Below are 25,261 nucleotides of genomic sequence, written 5' to 3'. Positions count from 1 at the left end.
AGCATTTGAGAATTTTTGGTTGTCTTGTTTATGTTCATGTGCCCAAGGAGAAAAGGACGAAGTTGGAACCTTTTGGGAATAAGGGAACTTTGTTGGCTACAGTGAAAATTCAAAGGTTTTCAGGGTTTATGTACTAGGACAATGTTCTATTGAAACTTGCATGGATGTTATTTTTGATGGGGATGTCGCTTTTTAGAAGTCCAAGGGATCACACTTGGACTTTGATGATGAGATGCAGATGGTTTCTAAGAATGTGGAATCAAAATCTAAAGAACATGAACCTATGGAACAAGATCCTCATGAAGAATTTGATGATCCACATGAATTTGTTGACTCACTAAGAGTCATTGTACTTGAGACCAAAAAGAGACTTGCCTAGCTTGAGAGAACTTTGAAGGAAGCCGAAGGATATGCAACACCTTGTGGGACCTTCAGGGAAAGCAAGAAGTCACATAAGTATTCAAGCTACTGCTATGCAACAATGTTGTGTAAGATCATTGAGTCTAAGCCATCTACCTATGAAGAAGCTGTGGAACATCAAGTTTGGAAAGATGCTATGATTAAAGAACACCAATCCATATTAAAGAATAATGTTTGGAAATCGTGCCAAGACTTGAAGGGAAATATGTTGTGTCTTCCAAATGGATCTACAAAATCAAGCATGCAGTTTTTGAAGCATTGAGAAGTACAAGGCAAGATTTGTGGCCTGAGGATTCTCCTAGAAAGAGGGAGAGGATAATGAAGACACATTTGCTCCCGTTGCTAGGTATGCTTCTATTAGGTTTGTTATTACTCTTGCTTCTAATGCAGGTTGGAAATTGCATCAAATGGATGTCAAGGATGCCTTTCTGAATGGAGTCATTGAAGAAGGAGTTTATATTGAGCAACCTCAAGGCTTTGAGATTCATGATAGAGAGACACATGTTTGCAAATTGAAGAAAGCCTTGTATGGGCTTAAGCAGGCTCCTTGTGCATGGTACTTGTTGCACTCAAATTGTCAAAGTTCCGGGAAGCGGAAGTACCAACTTTTTCAACAAGGATCGGATCACATATCAGCAATCCATGTGTCATGGTCATCCCATTTTGCAAGTTATATATTGTAAATGATCTTAGTAAAACCTTGAGTCTATGTAACAACCTAGGTAAGCCTATAATTTGATGATGAATTCCATCCTAGGAGGTTTTTTAACCTCACTGATTACCTGTGTTTTTCGACACGGCTAATCAGAAGAGTTTTTTCCCTCCAGCTTAAACCCCCAAAGCTAGGGTGAAATTTATTGTCGGATTATTAGGTGAGTCCTAGTGTTTTAGTCGAGTCTGATGTAAAAGTGGTTTGGGAATAATTTAAGCTAATTGACTTAATTATTTTATTACAAATCACTTGGTTTACTAGATCATATTGAGTCGCAGATGGATTATGTGTCTTGAGGGTCTAAGACAAATGTGTATTCCCTCTTTGAGTCTTGTAAATGAAAAATCATATGTATTAGAGGGTTGGAAAAATAATTAAATCCCCTCATGTGTAAATTAATTAATTTTTCTGGCAAAATAAAATTAAATCCTAAGCCAGAAAATTAATTAATTAGAGTCAAATTAAATTGTCTTAGGAAAATAAATTCTCCAAATGGAAAAATTCGTGGGTCTTAAAAGAGTCAATTTTTAAAGGTCCTCCACCAAGGGAATATTGTATTTTTCAAGAAAATTTGGACCCTTGGACCTTGGTGGTTAAGTCAAAGTCAATTTTTTGAGGAAATTAACTCAAAATAATTAATTTTGAGCTAATTAAAATGGAATTAAATGATAAATTCGAAAATTCTTCATAAATAAAAATCCAAGGGCCAAGATTAAAAGATCTTGAAATGGTTATCAATGGTCGAGATTATTTTGACAATGATCAAAGGAACTAGCTGCTATTTTTCCATTTGGAGGATTCATATATAAATTAGAGAGTCAGTTGAGTCTCTAGTCGTCTTGATCTCTGACTAGAATTGTTGTTGAAACATTTTGTAAATTATTGTCCCGCTGAGAACTATTTTCTCTACTATAATAAAAGACTTTGGGGTGCAAGTCGAGGTGTTTTTGTTTGTTGATCTATGGTATGTATTGACTACGAGCTTCCTATGTGGTGCTTTACTTGATATATTTTGAGATAATACATAGTGTTTGTAGGTACTCAATCCTTGGTCTCCAAGTTCACAGATTGTGGGCAAGGATCATCTTGCTTGGATTCCTAGTTTTTATATGGTGGATTAAATCTTCATTAGGGCTATAATGAGCAATAGTTTTTCTAAAGCTTTTAGCCATTCTTTCAAGGAAAAAATATCATACAAATATTTTCTTAAAATCCATTTGAAAACCCATGTATATTTTGTAAATTTAAATATGTAAATTATTTTTCTAATTTGGGTTGGGGTTTTAGGTTTATTTTTGTATATATTGGAGTTTGGGTGTTTCTATTTTCATTTTTGCAAGTTAGATCAAGAAACCAAGTGGGAGAAGAGCTAGATCTAGGCTCTCGAGGGTAAGATCTAGGATTCTAGTCTCTTGGAATTTTTTTGTAGGTTTCCCACGGAAATTTTTTGGATAATCAAAGCAGCTGAAGCATAATTTTTTTGAGCAAGGATTTCAACATTTTCAGGATTTCTAGCCTTGGATTTGCCTTCTTAGGCCTTAGAGTCAACCTTCCTCCCTTCAATGTCTTGGTTTAGGGCCTTGTTTGGGCCTCCTTGTGGGGTTTTGAGGCCTCGGCCTACTCTCTCCTCTCCTCCTTGGTCCTCCATCCCCTCGCCCTCCGTCCTCCTTGACCTCCCCTCTCGGCCCTCCTTCCATGTCGACATTCCTCCCTTGGCCCTCTTCTCCTCTCTCCCTAGGCCGCAACCTTAAGGGCTTGCAACTTCCTTTCCTTGGCCTTTAGGCCCTAGGCCTCCATACACTCTTTTTCCCAAACGCTAGCCTCATTAGGCATAACGTTGGCCCTTTGAGGCCGTATTTTTCATCCTTGTGCCCCGATTTATCATCCTATCCCTTTTATCCCCACAAATTCGTTTCCCTTAGTGTTGTTCTCTATTTTCTTGGCCTCTTTTACCCTAATTTGACTCGAAAACCCAAGCTGAAGTTCTAAAGCTAAATACTTGGCGGTTTTGCAGAATTAAGGTCTCAAGATTCTTATTTTTCAAGCGGCAAAGTAAACCCAAAGTTTCAATGATTTTCAACGGTGGGATCTTCAAGGCCTTGGCCCTAGGGTTTGACCTGTAAACCTTTGTTTTATGCAGTTTTATTACAAAAACAAATTGCTAATAACTAAGCCTTAAAATCACAAACTAAATGGTCAAAGTCATTTAAAATTGCAAAATCTTCATTTTCACAATTTTTGACCTCTTGGGTATTTTAGTTTTGGCCTAGATTTAACATTTAAGCTTGTTGGATTTTTCTGCATAACTGAAATTTTCTGCAGACCTGAAATTTCTGAATCAAATACTTAATAAGGGCCAAAAAACTAAATTTTTCAATTTCCGGAAATATTGGCCATCATCTTAAGCTTGATTAGTTTGCTGATCTGTGGTTAACTCACTGTTGTTACAACATTGATAAGATCTGAATTTTCTGAAGTAGTATTGCTGGTATAAACTGTCATAAATATGTAGTCAACGTCTTGATTGACTATTTTAAGCATTTGGCATCTTGGGTTACTAAGTATCTTGTGGAACATTGTTGAATTTTACACTTGTATCTGTAAGCATTTTATCTTGTCTAAGATTGCAATTCACTATTGTTAAGTACTCTTCAAAAGATTCTAATGAAGTACTTAACCAAACTTAAGAAAATCTTAACTCAAGATAAATCTCACTCATAATCTCTTGCATAAGCATACTAGATCTAGACTTGCACTAAAAATTTACCTCCTAGCATAAGCTAGGTTGATAGAGACATATGACAACCCTTCTTATCTAGCTTGAGGGGCCTCGACAACTCTTCGGTGGTTAACACGATGACCTTGCAGTCGTCAGAGCCACAGTTTTTGCAGTGCTAGAGGCATCGGGTGATAGGAGCCTAGCAGAAGGTATTGTTAATCAGGCCCTAACCTGCATCCTGTTGGCCTCCTTCCCACAACCTACCTTGGATCCCAACTTACCATGAGGTATTTGAGAATGTGAAAATTTGAGGTGATAGAGGATGGCGTGGAGAATCCAACGCTTCGAAAATCACTCAAATTGGAGCTCTAGAACTTGAGTTATGAATTTTTGAAAGTCACTGTTGGGTTTTGGTCAAGCCGGCCTAATGATAGTTGTACAAGCCCATATTGATGTCCAATGAAGCCCTCCTTTAGTTTATAAATAGGAGGTGAGGAGAGTTCAATAGAACACATCCAAAGTGCAAACAACAAGGAATACTAACCTCTGAGGCAGCTGTAGACTTCAAGCCCTAGCGTAGGAGAGAAAGAGGGTTGTTTTGTGTCTTAGATTCTCTTGACAGCAGTCCGAAGTTGTGGAGGAAGCAGCTGCGTGGAAGAGGAGAAATTCTAGGCAATTTTCTTTTTTTTGGGTATGTTCTCTCTTGCATAGGCAACGAATTTGTTGTAGACTTGAACTGTGGTAATTCTGGGTTAGGCCGAGGTTTTGAAGGAGCTAGAACAACTCTCTATTGGAGGCCGAGTAGTAGCAAGTCAAAGGACTATCAAGGGAGGACCTCAGCGTGGTATTTGGAGGTAGTTTGGTCATGTTTTTAGGGATGCAACAGTAGTTACAGTCAGCCCTAGGAGTGCCAAAAATCTTAGATAGTAAACACAGGAAGCCTATGTCAAGAAGTGTAGAAAGGTATGTTCAGCCTTCTTAGTTTGTTGCTTTGCTAGATGGATGGTAGTCTGTAGAAGCTAAAGAGGAGGGGACATACTTGATGCCCTAACCAATGGGTTGATTCTACAGTGAAGGATCAATTTGACGAGCATCCTGTGGGAACCATTTGTTGGGGTTGACTTGGGTTGTTAGATACCCCAACTAGGAGCAGATCTTGCAGTGAAGTATTGGGTGTCATTGGACTGGTGGAGGGCAGTGTGTTGGCTACCCAAAGTAGCCCTTGACAAGCCATCATAATGTGACGTTGATAGTTGAAGCCTAATGTGTAGCTCTTTGATGGACGAAAGAGTCTACTAGATTGGCAGATTGGAGCTCAGGTGTTGGCTAGCCTAGAAGCGCAGATTGGATTAGCCTGTGTTCATTGTAGCATAAGTGACTTGCAGCAGTGATAGGTGGCAGCCCTACTGGAGACTCTATGTGTTGTCCTTTGATAGATTAAGGGGCAGCTAGAGAGCAAAACGAAAGCGAAGGACCGAAAGGACGAGATATGACATAGAGACTACAGCGAGGTTGTCATTATATCTTGTATTCCCTAGACTTTTGTATTATTCAGATTGGTTTAATATAACGAAGATTGGGTTGTACATATTGTACAATATTATGTAAAAAGTTGTTTATACTTGTGCATGTGTGATTTACTGCTTTATATTTTCCGCTGTGCAATGTAGCTTTTGTTGATATTCTTGGTTTGGTAGCGTCAAAGATTCTAAGATTCTATCCTAGACCCAAGATCGTGGAAATTCAACAGTTACTAGACCATGAAACCATAGCATAGCCCAAGCTAAAACAAAAATCAAAGGTGCTCCTTATCATCAGTGCATCTAGCCCAATCAACATCAGTAAAACCATGTAGTTGCCATTTTCCATTAGAAACATATCTCAAACCATAATCAATGGTGCCACGGAGATATCTCAATATATGTTTTGTTGTAACCCAATGCAAATGTCGAGGCTCAACCAAAAATTGGCTCAACGTGTTCACAGCGTAACATATATCAGGTCTAGCGTTCACCAGATAGTTCAATGAGCCAATCAATTTGCAATACATAGAGGGATCAATCAGATCAAAATCACAATCTCGTATCTTCTTCAAATTTATCACCATGGGATTGTCCATGGACTTGCAGCGTCATGCCAAATTTCTAAAGGATCTTAATAGTGTATTTGCATTGTCCAACAATGATTTATCAGGCTTTTGCCAAATTTCCAATCCCAAACAGTAATGCATAAGACGAAGATCCTTCATCTGAAATTCAGAAATCAACTCCCTATTACACTGGACAATGAGAACCTCAAACCCTGTCAGAAACAAATCATCTACATACAACAGCAAAATCAAGGGCTCACCTTCAACAACTTTGAAGTACAAATTTGAATCAATGTCGCTCTTTTTAAAACCAAGGCTCAACAAATAGCAATCAATGCAAGAGTATTGTTGTCGCCCAGATTGTACAGGCACCGTGACAACGTTCAGGACGAGGGTTGTCACTCTGATCCCCGCCCACTCCGTTCGAGTCCAATGGCACCCAATACTTCATTGCAAGATCTGCTCCTAGTTGGGGTATCTAACAACCGAAGTCAACCCCAACAAATGGTTCCCACAGGCTGCTCGTCAAATTGATCCTTCACTATAGAATCAACCCACTCGTTAGGGCATCAAGTCTGTCCCCTCCTCTTTGGCTTCTACAAACTACCATCCATCTAGCAAAGCAACAAACTAAGAAGGCTGAACATACCTTTCTACACTTCTTGCCATAGGCTTCCTTTGTTTACTATCTGAGATTTTTGGCACTCCTAGGGCCGACTGTAACTATTGTTGCATCCCTAAAAACATGACCAAGCTACCTCCAAATACCACGCTGAGGTCCTCCCTTGACAGTCCTTTGACTTGTTGCTACTTGGCCTCCAATAGAGAGTTGTTCTAGCTCCTTCAAAACCTCAGCCTAACCCAGAATTACCACAGTTCAAGTCTGCAACAAATTCGCTGCCTGTGCAAGAGAGAACATACCCAAAAAAACAAGAAACTTGCCTAGAATTTCTCTTCTTCCACACAGCTGCCTCCTCCACAACTTCGGATTGTTGTTAAAAGAATCTAAGGCACAAAACAACCCTCTTTCTCTCCTATGCTAGGGCTTGAAGTCTGCGGCTGCCTCAGAGGTTAGTTTCCTTGTTGTTTGCACTTTGGATGTGTTCTATTGAACTCTCCTCACCTCCTATTTATAAACTAAAGGAGGGCTTCATTGGACATTAATATGGGCTTGTACAACTGTCATTAGCCTTCTAATCATTAGGCCGGCTTGACCAAAACCCAACAGTGACATTCAAAAATTCATAACTCAAGTTCTAGAGCTCCAATTTGAGTGATTTTCGAAGCGTTGGATTCTCCACGCCATCCTCTATCACCTCAAATACCTCATGGTTTTGGCCCAACTCCTTTGGGTACAAAACCCCAACCTTGGGTTCCAAGCCCACAAATGACTTTTGTGGCGCTTCACCCTCCAAACCCTAAACCCTAGGGCTTGGAGTAGGTCCAAGCGATTAAAAAATCAACACTCCCTCTTAGCAAGGGAGGCACTTCCACTAGGAAGTAACTCATCATCATCATCACTACTTGCAACACTCGCCCAACTCTTGGCACTCATCACTTCAACAATCCCTGTAGCAAGAACTACGCCCCTCTCGAAAGTGTCACTGTCACTAGAAGCATCTTGCTTCTTCTTCTCTTGTATCGCTTTCCAATCCCCCCATGATTCCTTCTTGGCAGATGTGTAAGCACCCTTGCTCCCCACTAACCATACACTCTTCTTGGGCTGCAAAGTCTCCCTCTGAATCTGCAAGCTTCCACTAGAACTCGACTCCCTCTGAGCCTCTGGAACCTGGACCTTCTTCTCTGGAACTTGTACTTGCCCCTCTGAAGCCTGCACCTACAACTGCTTCTCTGGAACCTGCACTTGGTCCACTTGCTTCTTCTTCCCATGATCCATAGGCTTGCCCGTCAACTTGTATAAACCATGCTCTCTAACTCCAAGCACAATACCCGCAGAGCTAGAGCCTCTGGGCCTAAGTCTTGCCTTCCCATCTTCGAACAAGATCTCAAACCCCTTCTTCTCGATCATTGAGATAGATATCACGCTATATCTGAGTCTTGGTACAAACAGTACATCCTGGACCCGCATCACTCGTCCTGTCTCCATCCTGAATGGCACAACTCCCGATCCTCGGATCTCCTTTTGACTCTTGTTGCCCAACACCATGTGCAACTTCGAGTCCCATTCAGCTAGAGTCTCAAAAACCTCCTGTGACCTTGTCATATGTTTCGACGCACCACTATCCACGTACCATCCATCCTCATCGATAGTACCTTGCAAGAAATGAGAGATCATAGCAAAGTCCTCCTCCTCCAACCTCCTGGTGAGAGCATCTATCTCAGCAGAGGTGGCAACACTGACGACCTGCTTCCCTTTCTTCTTCTCGTCATCTCCCATCTTCTTCTTCATCGGACATCTCGATGAAAAATGACCCATCTCGCCATAGTTGAAACACTTGACTTTACTCAAGTCCTTCTGCTTACCCTTCATTCGTGCTACAAGTGCCATGTCATCATCTGAAGCCCTCTTCTTCGGATGAAGATCCTCGTCTCGCAACTCTTCCTGAATGAAGTTGTCCCACAGTCTATTCTAGTCTGGCAACTTCTCTCTGGCAACAATCCCTTTGATGAAGGGCTTCCATTCCTCGGTGAACCCTTTCAAAGCAATCCTCACCATATCATTCTTTGAAATAGTCACATCGACGACAATAAGCTCATCTTTGACCTGAGACAATCTCATCAGATACGAAATCACTCCTTCACCCTGCATCATCTTGGTGGACTTATACTTATCCTCCAATACCAGTGCCCAGTTCTCGTTCTTATTTTGGAACAAATTCTGAAGAGCCATCCACATCTCATGTGCAATTTTCTTCCTGGACAAATGAGATATTAGGGGATCCTTCACACCATCAAGGATGATCAATCTCGCCCTCGTATCCAAATCCTCGTACACTTCTAGCTCCTTTGGGTCAATTGGCTTCTTGATGGCTTTCTCGGCGAACTCCCAGATCTTGTTGACTTGCAAGACCAACTTGATCCTTTCCTTCCATGGACTATAGTTGGACAACCCCTCCAACTTGTCCTCATACCGGAGACCAGCCTACAACTTTGACATTGTAGTGAGCCCTTCACCTACAATGTGACCAACTCCCTCTTAAGTTGTACTTCGTTGTGCACTCTGATGATTCATTGTCTTCCAAAGTAGCTCAGACACGCTCTGATACCATGTTGAATTTCCACGATCTTGGGTCTAGGATAGAATCTTAGAATCTCTGACGCTACCAAACCAAGAATCTCAACAAAATCTACTTTGCACAGTGGAAAATATAAAGCAATAAATCACACATGCACAATTTTAAACAACTTTTTACAAAATGTTGTATAAATATGTACAACCCAATCTTCGTTATATTAAACCAATTTGAATAATACAACAATCTAGGGAATACAAGATACAATTACAATCTCGCTGCGGTCTCTATGTCCTATCTCGTCTTGTCAGTCCTTCGCTTTCGTTTTGCGCTCTAGATGCCCCTTAGTCCATCAAAGGACAACACACAGAGTCTCCAGGAGGGTTGCCACCTATCACTACTGCAAGTCGCTTATGATACAATGAACATGAGCTGATCCAATATGCTCTTCTAGGCTGGTCAACACCTGAGCTCCATTCTGCCAATCTAGTGGCCTCTTTAGTGCGTCAAAGAGCTACACATTAGGCTTCAACCTTCACCCAACTTTCAGCTGTCAACGCCACTTTATGATGGCTTGTCAAGGGCTACTTTGGGTAGCAAACACGCTGCCCTCCACCAGTCCAATGGCACCCAATACTTCACTACAAGATCTGCTCCTAGTTGGGGTATCTAACAACCCAAGTCAACCCCAACAAATGGCTCCCACAGGCTGCTCATCAAACTGATCCAAAACTGATCCTTCACTGTAGAATCTGCCCACAGGTTAGGGCATCAAGTCTGTCCCCTCCTCTTTTTCTTCTATACGCTACCATCCATCTAGCAAAGCAAAAAACTAAGAAGGTTGAACATACCTTTCTGCACTTCTTGACATAGGCTTCCTGTGTTTACAATCTAAGATTTTTGGCCCTCCTTGGGCTGACTGTAACTACTGTTGCAACACCAAAAACATGACCAAACTACCTCCAAATACCACGCTGAGGTCCTTCCTTGATATTCCTTTGACTTGCGGCTATTCGACCTCCAATAGAGAGCTGTTCCAACGCCTTCAAAACCTTGGCTTAGCCTAGAATTACCACAGTTCAGGTTTGCAACAAATCCACTGCCTGTGCAAGAGAGAACATACCTGGAAAACACAAGAAAACTTCCCATAATTTCTCCTCTTCCACTCAGCTGCCGCCTCCACAACTTCGGCCTACTGTCACAAGAATCTAGGGCACAAAACAACCCTCTTTCTCTCCTACGCTAGGGCTTGAAGTCTGCTGCTGCCTCAAAGGTTAGTATTCCTTGTTGTTTGCACTTTGGATGTGTTCTATTGAACTATCCTCACCTCCTATTTATACACTAAAGGAGGGATTCATTGGACGTCAATATGGGCTTGTACAAATCTCATTAGCCTTCTAATCATTAGGCCGACTTGACCAAAACCCAACTGTGACATTAAAAAATTCATAATTCAAGTTCTAGAGCTCCAATATGAGTGATTTTCGAAGCGTTGGATTCTCCACGCCATCCTTTATCACCTCATATTTTCTCATGCTGAAATACCTCATGGTTTTGGCTCAACTCCTTTGGGTACAAAACCCCAACCTTTGGTTCAAGCCCACAAATGACTTTTTTGGCGCTTCACCCTCCAAACCTTGAACCTTAGCGTGTGGAGTACCTCCTAAGCTACTCAAAAATCAACAGTAAGAAGCACTCTTCTATTGCTCTTAGTATGGTTGAGGCAGGGTATATTGCTGCTTATTCAACTTGTTGTGAAGCTGTGTGGCTTCGAACGCTGTTTGCTGATTTGTTTGATCAATGTTTGGAATTGACCATTGTATATTGTGATAATCAAAGTTGTGTAAAGCTTTCTGAGAACCCAATTTTTCATGACAAGTCAAAGCACATTGAGATCAAGTATCATTACATCCAGAATATTGTCTAGAGAGGAGTTGTGAGGCTCGAGTATGTGCCTACTGATCAACAAGTTGTTGATGTTTTGACAAAACCATTGTCCCAGATGAAGTTTGCTTATTTCAGAGAACAACTTGGAGTTGTTGAGAATCCCTCTCTAGGTGAGAGGGAGCATTGATTGGATAACATCATGTGATTGACAATCTTCCTTGGGCTTAGTTGAGAGACCAAGATTTATGGTCAGGAAGATTGTCCTGGTTACTCCCTTGGGTCATTGAGATTGACTAAGAAACCAATATGGTTGGGGAGTTTGGTTTTGAGGCTTGAAGTGATCCCTTAAGTCATTGTGTTTGACTGAGAGACTAGTGGGTTTGGTCGGGGACACTAATTTTTGAGTTCTCTCTCTTGGGTCATTGTATTTGACTAAAAGACTATATAGTTGGGGATTGCGATAGGGATTCCTCCCTTGGCTCATGGACCAAGAGACCTTGTTTATGGTTGGGGAGATGGAGCTTGTGTACTGCCTTGGGTCATTGTGCTTGATTGAGAAACCATTGCATATGGTTGGATATTTTGGCCTCACTAATTGATCCCATGGTTAGTTGGGAAATAACCTTGATGCCATTGGGTTTTTGGCTTATGGGATGAGTTTGATGCTATGTATCTTTCCTTATGATGAGACTTGTGCATTTGATCTTTCCCTCAAGTTATTACTAAGAGACCAATGGTTTGGTTGGAGAGATTGATCTTGAGAGAGAGAATAAAAAGTACCTCCCTAGCTAAGAGGGAGTGTTGAATATTGGTAGCTTTGGTCAGTATTTTCGTTGGAAAATCAAAGGGAAAAATTTATATTTTTCATGGTGACCAAGTCGGCCTCATTTGGTCAAGTCAGCTTCATTTGGTCAAGTCGGCCCCACTCATTGAATGGGTTTGGCTCCAAGGTCAAAACCCTCCTTCTAACTCACATATAAAGAGAAGTTCATTGACCTCATTTGGAAAACACATCAACTCATCAATTTGATCTGAAACAAGGAGATTCATCCACAGGTGTGAAGGAGAAAAGAGGAAGAATATTTCTGCATTGACTAGCCCTCTTATCTTTTGTTTGACCAACATTGACTTGGGATTATTGGCTTCTGTTTGACCAAGATTTTGAGTGGTTTCGAAGGCCAAGTTTTTAAGTGGTTTGTTGACTCTGTTTGATTCGAAAGTTTTGCTCCTGTTTTGGCACATTGAACGAGGGTTGACCATAGGTCAACATTTGGACTTTGATCAAGATCATGATTGTGATTCATTGATTGAGATTTGACCGAATTTCAGCTCCTGTTCAACTACCTCATGCCAAAATTCAACGCCACTGTTGCAGACGTTGACTTGGACCAGCACTGATTATTTCTTGTCTCCTTTCACTGGTTTGTCTTAGAAAATATTGAGGTTAGAGATTGGAATCTTGTTTGGAATATTTTGATGTACATTCTGATGAACTGAATTCTATGTCATAAGGAAAGATTTGTTGGGTTTTCGCTTTGTGGGTTTTGCCCTAGCCACTGCCCTAAATTTTTGTGTCTCGTCTTATTGTCTACTGTGATCTCTACTGCTGCTCTATTGTTAATGGTCGAAATTTGTCATGTATGACTGCTTGATGATTGGAATGCTTTAAGAAGTTTAATTGTATCATTGGAAGTAGTTATTAGTTTGATAAATTGTACTAGTATTTATTGCACTAGAAAATCAATAGGGAAAAACCACATGGGGGAAAAACCCAACAACCTTTTCTTTAGAGAAATCATCAAGTTCAACAGAGATACATCGGTCAAATACATGGTCAATCAAACCAACAATATAGCTAGGTCAAACCTGGTCCACCAACCTCCTAGTCATGTCAAAAGGCTACCCTAGAAACTTGATCTGGTTTGCTCTGTTAGGGAAAAATTTCAGCCTTCCTTTTCATCCATAAACCTAGTCTTGCAACTCTAGAATGCCTTAAAGTTTCGGTCCTTCAACATAAGATTTCGTCACAAAGATTTGTCTTGCACTGTTGAAATATGTAACTAGGTTCGGTCTTCATAATGACATATGTAATCATGATTTTATGTATTTGATGTATTGAGAAAAATAAATTTGTTATTGTTGTTCTCGAGGCATGTGTTTCATGCTCAAGGAAATTTAGTTTATAGGTCAAGGTCCCATTGAGAGCTTCTAGGGCTTGTGAGTCATTGTCATGTATGAATGACCCATTTGGGCATGTTATATATTGTAAAAAGAAATTATTCGAGTCAAAATCAAGTCAAAAAACCCTCCAAGACCAAGCCATGTTGCAATATTCAAGTCGGCCTACACTCAAGAACAAGTCGGCCTAAAAGAAGCAATTCGATCCAATGCGAAGCCTATATAAAGGAGACATCGACTTCACTTGGTGGCATCACATCAATCACATCAAGTTTGATCATAAGAACAAGAAGAAGAGCGAAGGAGAAGAGGATGAAGAAGGAAGAGAAAATCGAGTTTTTGGATTCTTCCTAGGGCCATTTCTCTCCACACGTGGGAAGGAATTAGGGTTATTGCTGCTGCAAAAAAGCCAAGTTGCAGAAGTGAAGTTAGGTTGTCAAGAGGAAATATTTTGGAAGCTGAATTCTCTAGAAGAGAGAATCTACCCAAGCAAAGGAGAAAGGAACAAAATCACATCATCATTTCTCACACGTGCAAGGGTTAGGGTTTTTGCAGAAGATTTTTCTAGGCCGGTCGAAGTTGCAGAAGATTGTTCTCGGCAGACCAAAGTTGTAGAAAAAGTTGTACACATTTTTTCAAAACTATCTGTATCTAAAGATATCAGTGTGCTATAAAAATGGCTATAAAACTGGGTCAAAAATCAATGATTGATCCTCTGACTGATTTGTTGGAACTCTTGCCTCGTCATCCTTCCAAAAATATCCTCTGTTGAGCAAATTCTCCCTTCGGGCTTCCTGATTTGATAGCGCTGACAGTCTCGCTGTTATCCTTTTGAAGCCGAAATATAAACAGTATTGCTGACGGGCTGGCTGTTTGCACTTTTATAGAACTAACTGCCAAAAATGCGCTGACAATGAGAATGTCAACGTCTTCCACTTTTAACGGTGTCAAACGCTGATCAAAATTTCACTTTGACAGTGGGTAACCAAAACTAGGTGGTCAAAAATCAACTAGCTAAGTGTGCTAGCTGCCTCCAAACATTTGTCCTCCTCTATCTCTTACTCCTTTGAACCTCGATAGTGACCCCTTTCTTTGAATCTTTGGTTTTCTTTGGTCTCTTTGAGCTTGTGGCCTTCTCTTGATTTATGATTAAGTCCTTTTGAGGAGTTTTATCTACATCTATGACCTCCTTTGCTAACCCAGGATTCTGTTTCAACTTGACATTCAGTTTCAGCTTATTCCATGGCCTGGTGTGGGGTCTTTTTCCACCCTTAAACATCTCTGCCAAGGTGGGTTCCTTCTCTACTAGTGTCTGCTCTGCTTCGGGCTCAATCATTTTGCCCTTGGCTTTCTTTGTTTGCTTACTAACCTCTTTTTCTGTAAATATGGGGACAATGGGAGCGGGAGTATCTATTTTTCTTAGCCTATCACTTCCCCTGGTTTAGTTCCCGGGTAATTCAGGAACTGAAGGGGGAACTGTTTCCACCTTTTGTTGGCTCCTTGTCTGTACAAATGAGGTCCTCTATTCAGGTTTTTGTGGTTGTTTAGCTTTCTTTTTATTACCATTCTTCCTATCATTTTTTGGTTTTGCAGGTTGAAGTTCAAACCCTCTCTAAAACAAAAAGTGTTCCTAGGTCCTTCTAGCTCTTCTTAACTGACTTTCAATTAACAATTTTATCAGACCTTTATGATATATAAAGTGGGAGGATGTATTTGTTTTTGCTTTGACTCTAGCAGAGATATGTTTCAGGGTTTCCAACAGAAAATAAGGAGTATTGATTCTCAACTGACCTGCTATATGAGCCAAAAACCGAAAATGATAAAGATTGACATGATTGTAGCATCCCTCACATGTGAAATATGATTGAGTAATCCGTAGGAGACAGTGCCACTCGTCATTTAACCAGGACCTATGAACCTCTGAGCGCCAATTCATATCCTTAAATTCATGTTTAAGAAAAAAGGGTACATCAATGCTAGCCAAAACATGGCTCCTGAAAGCTCTCTCTCCATTTGCAGGCAAACAAGTGACTTCAACAATTAAGTCCTCTATGACCTGAAATGTAATCCCCCCAACAGTCACCTGCTGACCATCGAAACCTTCAGCAAATGCTCTAGAAAATTCATCATGGTAACCTGCTTAACGATTGAAAAATTGCTCCTAGCCTGCTTCCCAAAACCACTGTTGGATTTTTGGATAAATCTCGAGCAAGTCAGGTGCCTTAGGCTCACTCCTGTTTAATTTTCTGCTCCTTCCCATGTTTCTCATCGCCAAGCAAAAACACAAGAAACAAGATTGTGATTCGATCCTTAGTTTCTGGGGATATATATATCTTTTTCTATTATTTTTTTCAATATAATTGTTTTTTTTAATATATATATATATATATATATATATATATATATATATTGACTTCTTTTTTTTCCTCTAATTTCTTTATTTTCTTTATTTTTTTATAGTTTTATTTTATATAACTTTTTTTATCCTTTTCTTATATATTCCTTTTTTTTCACTTGGTTTTTAAATTTTTCTTTTATAAACACTTCTTTCCCCTTTTCATTTTTTATTTTTTAATCTTTCCTTTCTTCTTCTTATTTTTTATTTTAAATTTCTTTTAATGGCCTAGGGCCCAACGACAAAATAGAGAATCTCTAAAATTGTGTAGCGAAAAACCTGAATCACGACGACAATGAAGTTGACTTAAGGGTTGATGGCCAAAGTCCGGATCACACTGGCTCTATGCAGTGATTGAGCGGCCAAAGGATCAAACAACTTTGATACCAATGTTATGAACAAAGTTCATAAATGCAACATAATACTAAAAAAATCTGAAATATATAAATATCCATGATAGGACAATATTATATTTATATAAAAAATGTTCAAAATATATGAGATGATGATTGAATCATTACAAATGATGGCCCGCTTATATACCTAGGCAAGTGCCCCTTCATGAACGGTCATGTCCTTAGGGACATGCCTCTTCTATACTAATCTCTAATTAATTAATCATTATTATAATTATCATTATTATTTATATTTATATTATTTTTATATATTTTTATTCATAACAATCACTTATAGAGAATGTGCCTTGTCCTGGTCCCAAAGATTTACCATGAACTTGTCAACAGGGATATCTTTTATTGAGAACTTCGGATCATTGATTAGGCTCAGTTCTAGTAATTAAATGTCACAAGTCTTCAAGAAACACAGACTTCTCTTCTAGGTCTTGGCCTAGACTCCTCTAGGATTCAGCCTAGAACTACACAGAAAGATAGCCTTGATACCTTCGATCTTGAAGCAAATTTAGGGTACAGTAGTCTTAGATTCGGACTGGGAGCATATTATTTTGGATCTCGACAGAGCTTCAAACTTCTTTCTTGGATCGGAGGAGAGTTCGGATCTAGCTTCATAAAGACATCCACAGGTAGGGCCTTTGAACTACAGAGATGGCTTCATATGAGATAACTCGGATCTCACACACAAGAAACTTTGGATGCCACTGCTCTGCAATTATTTCTAGCTCTGAAACCATGTTGAAATACAGTTGCAAGATTGAATTTCTAGACATGATAATTACTTGTGACTGTTTATAAGTGTCTTTCCATTAAGTGTTTTACTTCATTTACTAGGTCATCAAGCAATTATATGATTAGAATGCACAAAAGACAAAAGACAAAAGACACAAGAAATTAGGCCAGAGGCCAGGGTAGAACCCACAAGGGGAAAGCTCATCAATCCTTTCCTTATTCTTCATCAACGAGAGAAATCCATGTCAACCAACTAGTGATCCAAGTGCCAAGTCAGTCCAAACTCTGCCATGATTCATCCACAAGATGTTCAACCAATCTGTTTATACATGTCTGTCACGTCACTAAGATACAGGACTCATAGAAGGCCTGCTTTATCACAGAGATAGATGCTACAGGAACTCGCATCAGCACAGAAATGTTCCATAGGATTTTTGTGTCACCAAGTAGAGACTTGTTACCGAAACTCGCATCAACATCATTACAGAAATTCATATCATCAAGGAGAGACATGTCACAGAAAAACTCGCATCATCATTATTACAGAAGTTGGTGTCTTGCAGCTTGCATTCACAGAGATAGAAGGTGCCACAACTTGATCTTATATTACAGAAGGTGTCTTAGATTCCATGTCACAGAGCCAAATTATCTTCAACAAAAGAAGATCGAATTGCTTGCCAAATGATGGACAAATAATGCCAATATATAGTTGTTTACTCATACAAAAAGACACGACTCTTGGGCAGGCCGACTTGTCATCTGGAGGGCTGAATTGGTATGTCGAGGGACGAATTACAAAAATTCAAATCTTCTTTCTTTTCATAGGGTCTCGAAAAACATGCCCCTATATTTTTATCTTTTGACCAAAATAAAACATGAAGAACATGCTTGACAATAAAATAAAAATAATAATTTTTCTTATTTTTGTTTTTAGATGAAAATACATAAGTACAATGACAATTATGAAGACCAAACCTATTTACAAATCCAATATTGGGGCCTGCTGATGTATGACCATCTGAAGTATGCTTTTATGTGCAGTAATGAAACATAAGATGTAATTTTCCATATATATATCCCCAATTAATAGACCCTTTTTGTACCGATAAAGAAATATCATTTTGATGCTTTGAACCTTGAATAAGAATAGTGTGACATTCTTGTGGAATAACTATCTTTGTGTCATATGTGCAGAAATCTTTTACTCCAAATGGATCGACATCTTTGAAAGATACAGTTGAACCCAAACAGAGCTTTTGGAGTGCTCTTGCAAAGAAAGCAAAGTCAGCTCTTCTGGAAGATGGCAGTCCTATCCAATATCCCGAGTCACAAGTAAGAAATGGATCCCATGTAGAACAAGCACGTGCACATATTCAGGTGGGTACTGTATACTGATGTGCAGTTTGTACTTTTTATTAATTTCATGGAGGTGATCTTACTTTTTTAGGACGACATGAAAGGTATGAAGGATGAAGATCATTAATTGGAGGTTTTTAAAACTTGGCAGGCTAGTATACCTGAGAGACAACGGCAAACAGATGCTCCTGCTTTTCAGAAAGGGATAGATGCAATTACTTCTTCCCTTACATTAATTGGTGGCAGCATCGGAAATGCCTTAGAGGTAAGTAATTGGGGGCAGTAATGTACTGCAAATTTAAAAAATAGCATTTGTAATGTCTTGAATGTATAAAGGATGGTTTGCTATTTAAGAACTTATTCCCAAGCTTAAAAATGCTGGCTGCGTTGGTCCTCTAAATTTTTATTGGTCTTATAGTTCTATGAGAAGACATGTGGCTCACATCTGAAGTTCAGAATCTTATTTATGATTAATTGTTCAGCATTATTTTATAGTGTTTTATATTCAGAGTAAATGATGATGAAAACTATTTGTAGATACCTTTAGTTCTAATGCATGCTGAATTTGGGCTATTTCTTTGTGGTGAAAGTCATCCAAATGCAGGGATTGTGGAATACCTGGAAGGGAGTCTGGCATCGATAATAGTTCCTTGGTGTGTCTTTAGTTAAACTCGTTATCTTAGGATCTCTTCTTGCCTGATAGTTTTTTTGATGCATCTGCCCTTCATTGTTGTGAGCTTGAATCAAGTCTTATGCTTTTTTTATTGAGCATGCATCTAATGTTTGTGCACCAAAAGAATTATTGAGGCACGCCTGAGGTGTGTGAATGACATGTATGACAGCTACAATGCATGATAAATATGTGATGAATCACAATGATGTAGTGAAAGACAGTGAAGATTCAAAATTAGGACCTATCTTGGAGCTTGTAAATAGTGTGTATAAACTTATCTTTTTCTTCGTAAAAAGCAAATTATCTTTTATGAACTGATGCAAAATATATGATTTTTAAAATATTTAGGTGTTTTCTTTCTTCTTGCAAGCCTAGCCCCTATTTTTCTTAGTTTCTTTTTCCTAATTTAATCTCCTGTGATCGAGTTTTATGAAGTGAATTAAATTACCAAGTTGTTTATTGGGTGTAATTTTTGTTGCCTTCTAGGAGGGGTTGAACATTGTGGAAAATAAAGCTTCAGACATTATATCTGATACTCGAAGGTCCATGAAAAAGACAGCTGATCCTGGTAAAGCTGCTGATCGGCAACGTCAATGCAAAAAAGCACCAAACGTGGAAACAAATCAAGAGACACAACTAAAGGCATCTCGCGACGTAAGGTGGCAATATGCACCACTGGAAGCACAATCAGTTTTTCTTTTATTGTGGTTTTTCTTGTTTGCAATATTCTAGATTTGCAATTCCTCAAGGCATGCAAGATGCTCAGGTTCGTTACATTTGTGGCAGGTTGCGATGGCAATGGCTGCAAAAGTTAAGCTTCTTCTACGTGAGCTGAAGACATATAAAGCAGACCTTGCATTTGCCAAAGAGCGTTGTACACAATTAGAGGAGGAAAATAAAGTACTAAGGGAGAGCCTTGAGAAAGGTGATAGGCCTGATGAAGATGACTTGGTGAGTTGTTTTAATTACAATTTACCTAGGAATATTGAACAGTAGCCTTTTTAATTGGAGAAAAATTCTTGGAGCTTGGCAAAGCTTTGGTAACTATAGTTCTATCAGGTTGATTAAATTTTTACAGTGTAACTACATTAAAACTGTGAATGGTATAACTTAAACAAGGATGATTCAGTTTTCAAATCACAAAATAACAAGTACTTGCTATAATGGTCCTTTTGGCATTCACAGTGATCTCATTGTAGAGTTGAATATAAGATGGTGGACGTATTGCAAGATGCTTCGTAATTCTTTCACTGCTGAGCAACCACCACCTATCAAGCGGTGGGATGCCTTGTTGCAGTTCTGGCAAGTGAACTTCTGGCTTGATTGAATAGCTATGATAATTTCTGCTTGAACAACAGCCCCTGTGCAGGGGTGTACCAGCCCATGAGGGGCAACCATACCACACGGGGGAGTTGAACTCTGGTGGCTGCACTGATAACATCCTTTTTTCACTAACCCAGCAAGCTCCCTTTGATAGAATATAAGATGTCAAGATCAAATACAAGAAGATATTTAGATCATGACTATAAATAAAGATTAGTTCCAAGATTCAACATAACAGACTCCTCATCATAGCTCCCCCTTCGTTCAGCTATCTTCACAAGCAAGCCCCCTTTGATAGAATATAAGATGTCAAGAACAAATACAAGAAGATATTTAGATCATGACTATAAATAAAGATTAGTTCCAAGATTCAACATAACAGACTCCTCATCATAGCTCCCCCTTCGTTCGGCTATCTTCACAAGGAATAGACTTGGTATTGCGTAGGTAAATGACTTGCTGAAGAACAAGAAGCATTGATTCCTAAACTTCTTAATCATCATCAATTGGTGTGATGAACGAGATGTATTGTACCAGTCAAGGTCTCTCCTTAGAAAAAGATATCAATTGGGGTGCACTCCACTTATAAACCGGTTTACTCCAGTTTCCTATTTGTTGCTGAGATGCTTGAGTTCAATTTACCATACTGTATTCCATTTTCTGAATTGAGAGAATACATGAAGTTTTGATAATTTGAAACTTCTGTATTCAAGCTTCTGTGATCCATAATGAATTAAATAAAGTCTGATGATGAACCACACTTGTTGGTTCGAAACGCGTCGGCCAAAAAATTCTCTCATGTGATTTCTACCAAAAGACTTTGTTTAATTTGAAACTTGTGCGAATGGAGAATCAAAGTTTTGGTGTGATTCCCTTTGGTCAATATGTAGCCATATGTCATTTTCGAAGTAAATGATTTTAGGGTGAAACATAATGCACATGTTAAAATTGCAATTATTAAGTCCAGGATAAAAGTAGCGTTCAATAATTATTAATGATGCCTTGGGATCCTAGACACAAAACTTGTTTTATTCTTTTTTTCATCAGATATTTGGTTACTAATAGTCTAATACTAAACAATACTAAACAATACAAGAGTACATAAAAAATGGTATATCATTAAGCCAAAGGATGGTCACAGAAGTGCCCCCTCCTTACATAGGCAAGTAAGCAAGGCATTTCTGCTTTGGCTCCAACCTCGAAAGAATCTACATCTTTCCTTTTTTTTTTAATCCTGGTGAAGAACTCTATAGCCAACTATGAGCTGTTAACTCTCCAAAATGGATTGAATGAGTTGCCTAATGAAAGGTTGCTCAGCACATTCCTTTGCATAAAACATGAAGTCCATCAGTCTGATAACATTCCATACTCTCTTTCCTGCCTGTTTGAGCACCCCTTCTCACCAAAGAGCATCCCTTTCTAATGGATAGGGAAAGTAAAAAGAATGCTGTACTCAGAAGTAAATCATGCTCAACTTGCTTAACCTTTTCCACTTTACGGCCAATCACGTAATCCCAATCAGTAAAACCATAATGCTGTAGTCGATTCTTCACTGCCAGACTTATGATGAAAACCCTGGCTAGTATTTTAACTCCAGTGATGAAAAGTATAGTAATCTGAAACTTGCAATCTGTGCTCTCTCTGTGTCATTAGTTTGTGGAGGTTGAAGCACTGTAACTTGTTTTTGCAATCATGGTAGATAACGGGAGACAGGAGGTGGTTTCTTTTTTGCATGATTTTTTTTCTTCTTATTTTTCAAAAGAATCAATTGTGCTGTTCATTTCGAAGCTGATTATAACCCTTTTTTTAGTACTAATAGTTTGTGATTCATCTATAGTTTAATAGCAGGTTCTTGTTATGTAGTTCATTAGTTATAAATTATAATAGCTGGTAGGAAACTGAGATTCCATGGAACATAATGTTCCAGTTACTAGCAAACTTAGTAGGATATCTTTGCATGGAGGCTTATATAGTTAATCATTCAGAACATATTAAAAGTGTTGTGCTTCTTGGAATCTTTGACTTTTAAGAACACCTATTTTTTGAGAAGATAATCCTAGTTCTTGTTTCAACTGGGAGGTTAACTGGATAACTTCGTTTCTCATTCTGCAACCAGAGTAAACTCCCGATGTCAGTTATCCATAATGCCAATATTCCTGTTGGCGGTTCCTTGTTCCAGTTGATGGCCATTAATTAATGATGGAAAGTCATGACCAATATACTAAGATTCATGCCTTGACTTCAAATATCCTTTGTGAACTTCAAATATTCTTAGTAAACAAATGAAAAATCCATGTAATATTCCTTATCATTCAGAATGTAGTAATGTACTTACTGGGCTTATGTTACGAACTTTGTTCATAACAGCTTAATGTTTTTGCCTTCTCTAGGAGTGCATCGGTATTTGTAACTTGTTCTACACTGTTGCTGTCCATGTGCCTTGATCTTTATTTTTCTGTTGTGCTTGCAAACTCCTACGAAAAAATAGAGACAACTGTGTCAAGGAGCACATGGGGATGGCATCATGCTTCAAGCTGATATTCATAACCACGGCCAATAATATTAGTGCAAGCATGTGCCTTGATTTTTTATGTTTTTATTGTGCTCACAAACTCCTATTAGAAATAGAGACAACTGTGTCTTGGAGCACATGGGGTGGAATCATGTTTGAAGTTGATATTCATAATGCTTGAAATGCAGTACAATTACAACCAATGATATTAGTATCAACATTCTAGGGCCTTTTCCCGCATTCATCATCAACAGTGTTTGACCTTGAACAACTGACAAACTAAGAGAATATTTGGCATCTTCAAAAATGTCCCAACAGCCTAATGTTATGGTAATCATTTTACCTCCAAGATAATCACCATATTCTCAAAGATAGTGCGGCATCTTATAATTTCACAGCAACTAGTCACTTTTTCCATGACCGCGATGTTCTTCACATATACTGCTGTCATCTGTGCATGGAAAAAGGCTGGGCTTCGTAACCATGGAAAAAAATATTGTGCAATGCTTTAGAGGGGTCATTCAAATTTTTCCGAGTCTTATGATTCCTCTTCCATGCTGTTGTACATGGAACTGTTGGAAATCTCAAAGAAATCTGACGTGGCAATGCTGGCATTAAAATTGTATGTCTCTGTTATATAAATTATTAAATCCCAATGCGAAAGATCGTATGGAAGATGAATGAAAAAAAATGGAGACACTGGATGGGTCTGCATTTCTTCATTAATAAACTTCAGGACAAATTTGGAGTCACAGCCTATGGGCCCAGTCCAGGCCATCTTCTTCCAATCTCTCGGAGTGAACACAGAACTAGTTTCATTTTTCTTTTCATATGATTTCTCACCCTTTGTTCTTGTTCCTTGGTATTGGCTTTCCGCCATCACATCTCACAGCCCTATTCTTAATTATTTTTGCAGTGTGAAATCCCTGTATCATGCTTTTTACTCATGAACTTCCAGTTCTTTATCTCTTGCTTAATTAATCTTTTTGACGGAAGCACTCCTGTTGCTTTTATTTTTGCACTTATGTTTGATCCAAATGCCTTTGATGTACCCAACTCACAGTGACATTATATTTTTAGTAGTATCTAGGCACATGCGATCGGGTATTTTTCTTGAAATCTGTAAAACATTTGATAACCAGAACTTATGTCCATAACCCCAGATGAAGGACAAAACATATTATAGCAATTACTGATAACAAGAGGGCATTGAGAATGCATGAGAAAAGCATTTAGTCGTCCACCATTATCTTTCATCAAGTTTGGGATAAATTGAGGATAAATTGATCGATGGATTTATTTTGGATTGAAAACTTGAGGCATGTTATGCTAAGGGTCTGAGGTTCCTTTTTCAGTATATATTTAAATTAATTGCAGCCTTGAAGACTATTGTTTCAGAAGCCATTACTTCCAGCCATTCATATTCAGTTATATGTTTTCACTGTTTATTTTTCAGATAAGGCTTCAGTTGGAGACATTGCTGGCTGAAAAGTCACGTCTTGCCCAAGAGAATGCCAGTTATGCCCGTGAAAATCGATTTCTACGTGAAATAGTGGAGTATCACCAGATGACTATGCAAGATGTGGTTCATTTGGATGAGATGCGTGAGGTGACAGAAATTGGTTTGGACCCTGATTCAGAGACCCAGATAGGAATGCTTCCCCTGGAAAAGTCAATTTCATCCAGATCCCGTTGACTCTGCACAAGTATCCGCAGCTAGCTCTGGAAGATATGGTTCTTTTGGATGAGAATGCGTGGCAAGTAACAGATAGGTTTCAATCCTAATACAGAGACACAGCTGGAGGCATTACATCTAGAAAAGAAAAATTCATCTTATGTATTATGATGGTTCCATTTTGATGATCTTGTTGTCAAAGATTATTGGTAGATGCATGTCCATTAAATCTTTATCTCCCTACTTCCATGCAGATCTCTGTATAGTGTCTAGGATATTGTTCGCCGCTGCAATTTGGGGTGTTTGTGTATAAATATCTTAATACTGTTTGGGGTGTTCGTGGTTCGCAGGCATACCATTCTTTAGGTTGTTGGGCTGTATTATTACATTTATTTATTCGCAACTGTTCTGGGTTTGCCTCTAATAAGAAAGGTTATATTTCAAGCTTGCTTCTGGTGTCCTAGTTTGTGTATTTCTTTTAGTTTTGTACGAAAACCTGATTATTATTGTATTTGGAAAATATTTTGTTGATGACCCTGATCACGGTTGCTAATTTAATTCGGTGTCTTGGACTTCATTTCAGAGATTGACACGCGGTTCTATTGACAAACATGATAACAAAAGGATTATGTATAAAATTAGTTTCTTTTAATCTGACTGGCCTCAGATAGCTTAGAAAATCACAAAATAACAGATGTTGAAAATTGAACTACATTAGGTATTTGAGAATTGACTGTATGAGAAGAGGAGTGGTGCTGGCCTCCCTCTCATCCTGGCACCCCCTGCCTCGAGCCCTATTAAGGTTTCCCCTGCGTAGTGAGTTATGGCTGCTGAAGAGTTGAGAAAGGATCCTAAGTGCCTCTGGCATATAGCCTTTATAGCCTGCATGTCGGGAGGTGCCCCTTGTTTGTTGAGATAAGGCACAGAGATTGTATTGTGCTGGATTATGTCTGTGGAGGTCTGCTTTCTTGCCTGCTGCTGCTTGC

General features: G+C 39.0%; 1 protein-coding gene across 2 annotated transcripts in view; it reads left to right on the top strand.

Annotated features, from left to right (window-relative positions):
• Positions 1-24,723, top strand: part of LOC149198166 (uncharacterized) — a 45,475-nt gene extending 20,752 nt beyond the window's left edge. Inside the window, exons 2-7 of one of the 2 annotated variants that reach the window (XM_089406144.1) lie at positions 17,931-18,113; positions 18,244-18,357; positions 18,683-18,745; positions 19,252-19,419; positions 19,552-19,716; positions 24,057-24,723. In XM_089406144.1, the coding sequence (XP_089262270.1) occupies positions 17,931-18,113; positions 18,244-18,357; positions 18,683-18,745; positions 19,252-19,419; positions 19,552-19,716; positions 24,057-24,296 (933 nt within the window). In that variant the 3' untranslated portion in view covers positions 24,297-24,723. The remainder of the gene's footprint in view (positions 1-17,930; positions 18,114-18,243; positions 18,358-18,682; positions 18,746-19,251; positions 19,420-19,551; positions 19,717-24,056) is intronic. The other variant, XM_089406145.1, reaches the window with a different exon arrangement.
• The last annotated feature ends 538 nt before the right edge of the window (positions 24,724-25,261 follow it).

Source organism: Pinus tabuliformis, chromosome 2_2 (genome assembly GCF_031772625.1).
Source record: "Pinus tabuliformis cultivar Carrire ecotype Pingquan chromosome 2_2, CPIR1, whole genome shotgun sequence".
NCBI lineage: Eukaryota > Viridiplantae > Streptophyta > Pinopsida > Pinales > Pinaceae > Pinus > Pinus tabuliformis.
This window is presented reverse-complemented; position numbering and strand designations above follow the sequence as displayed.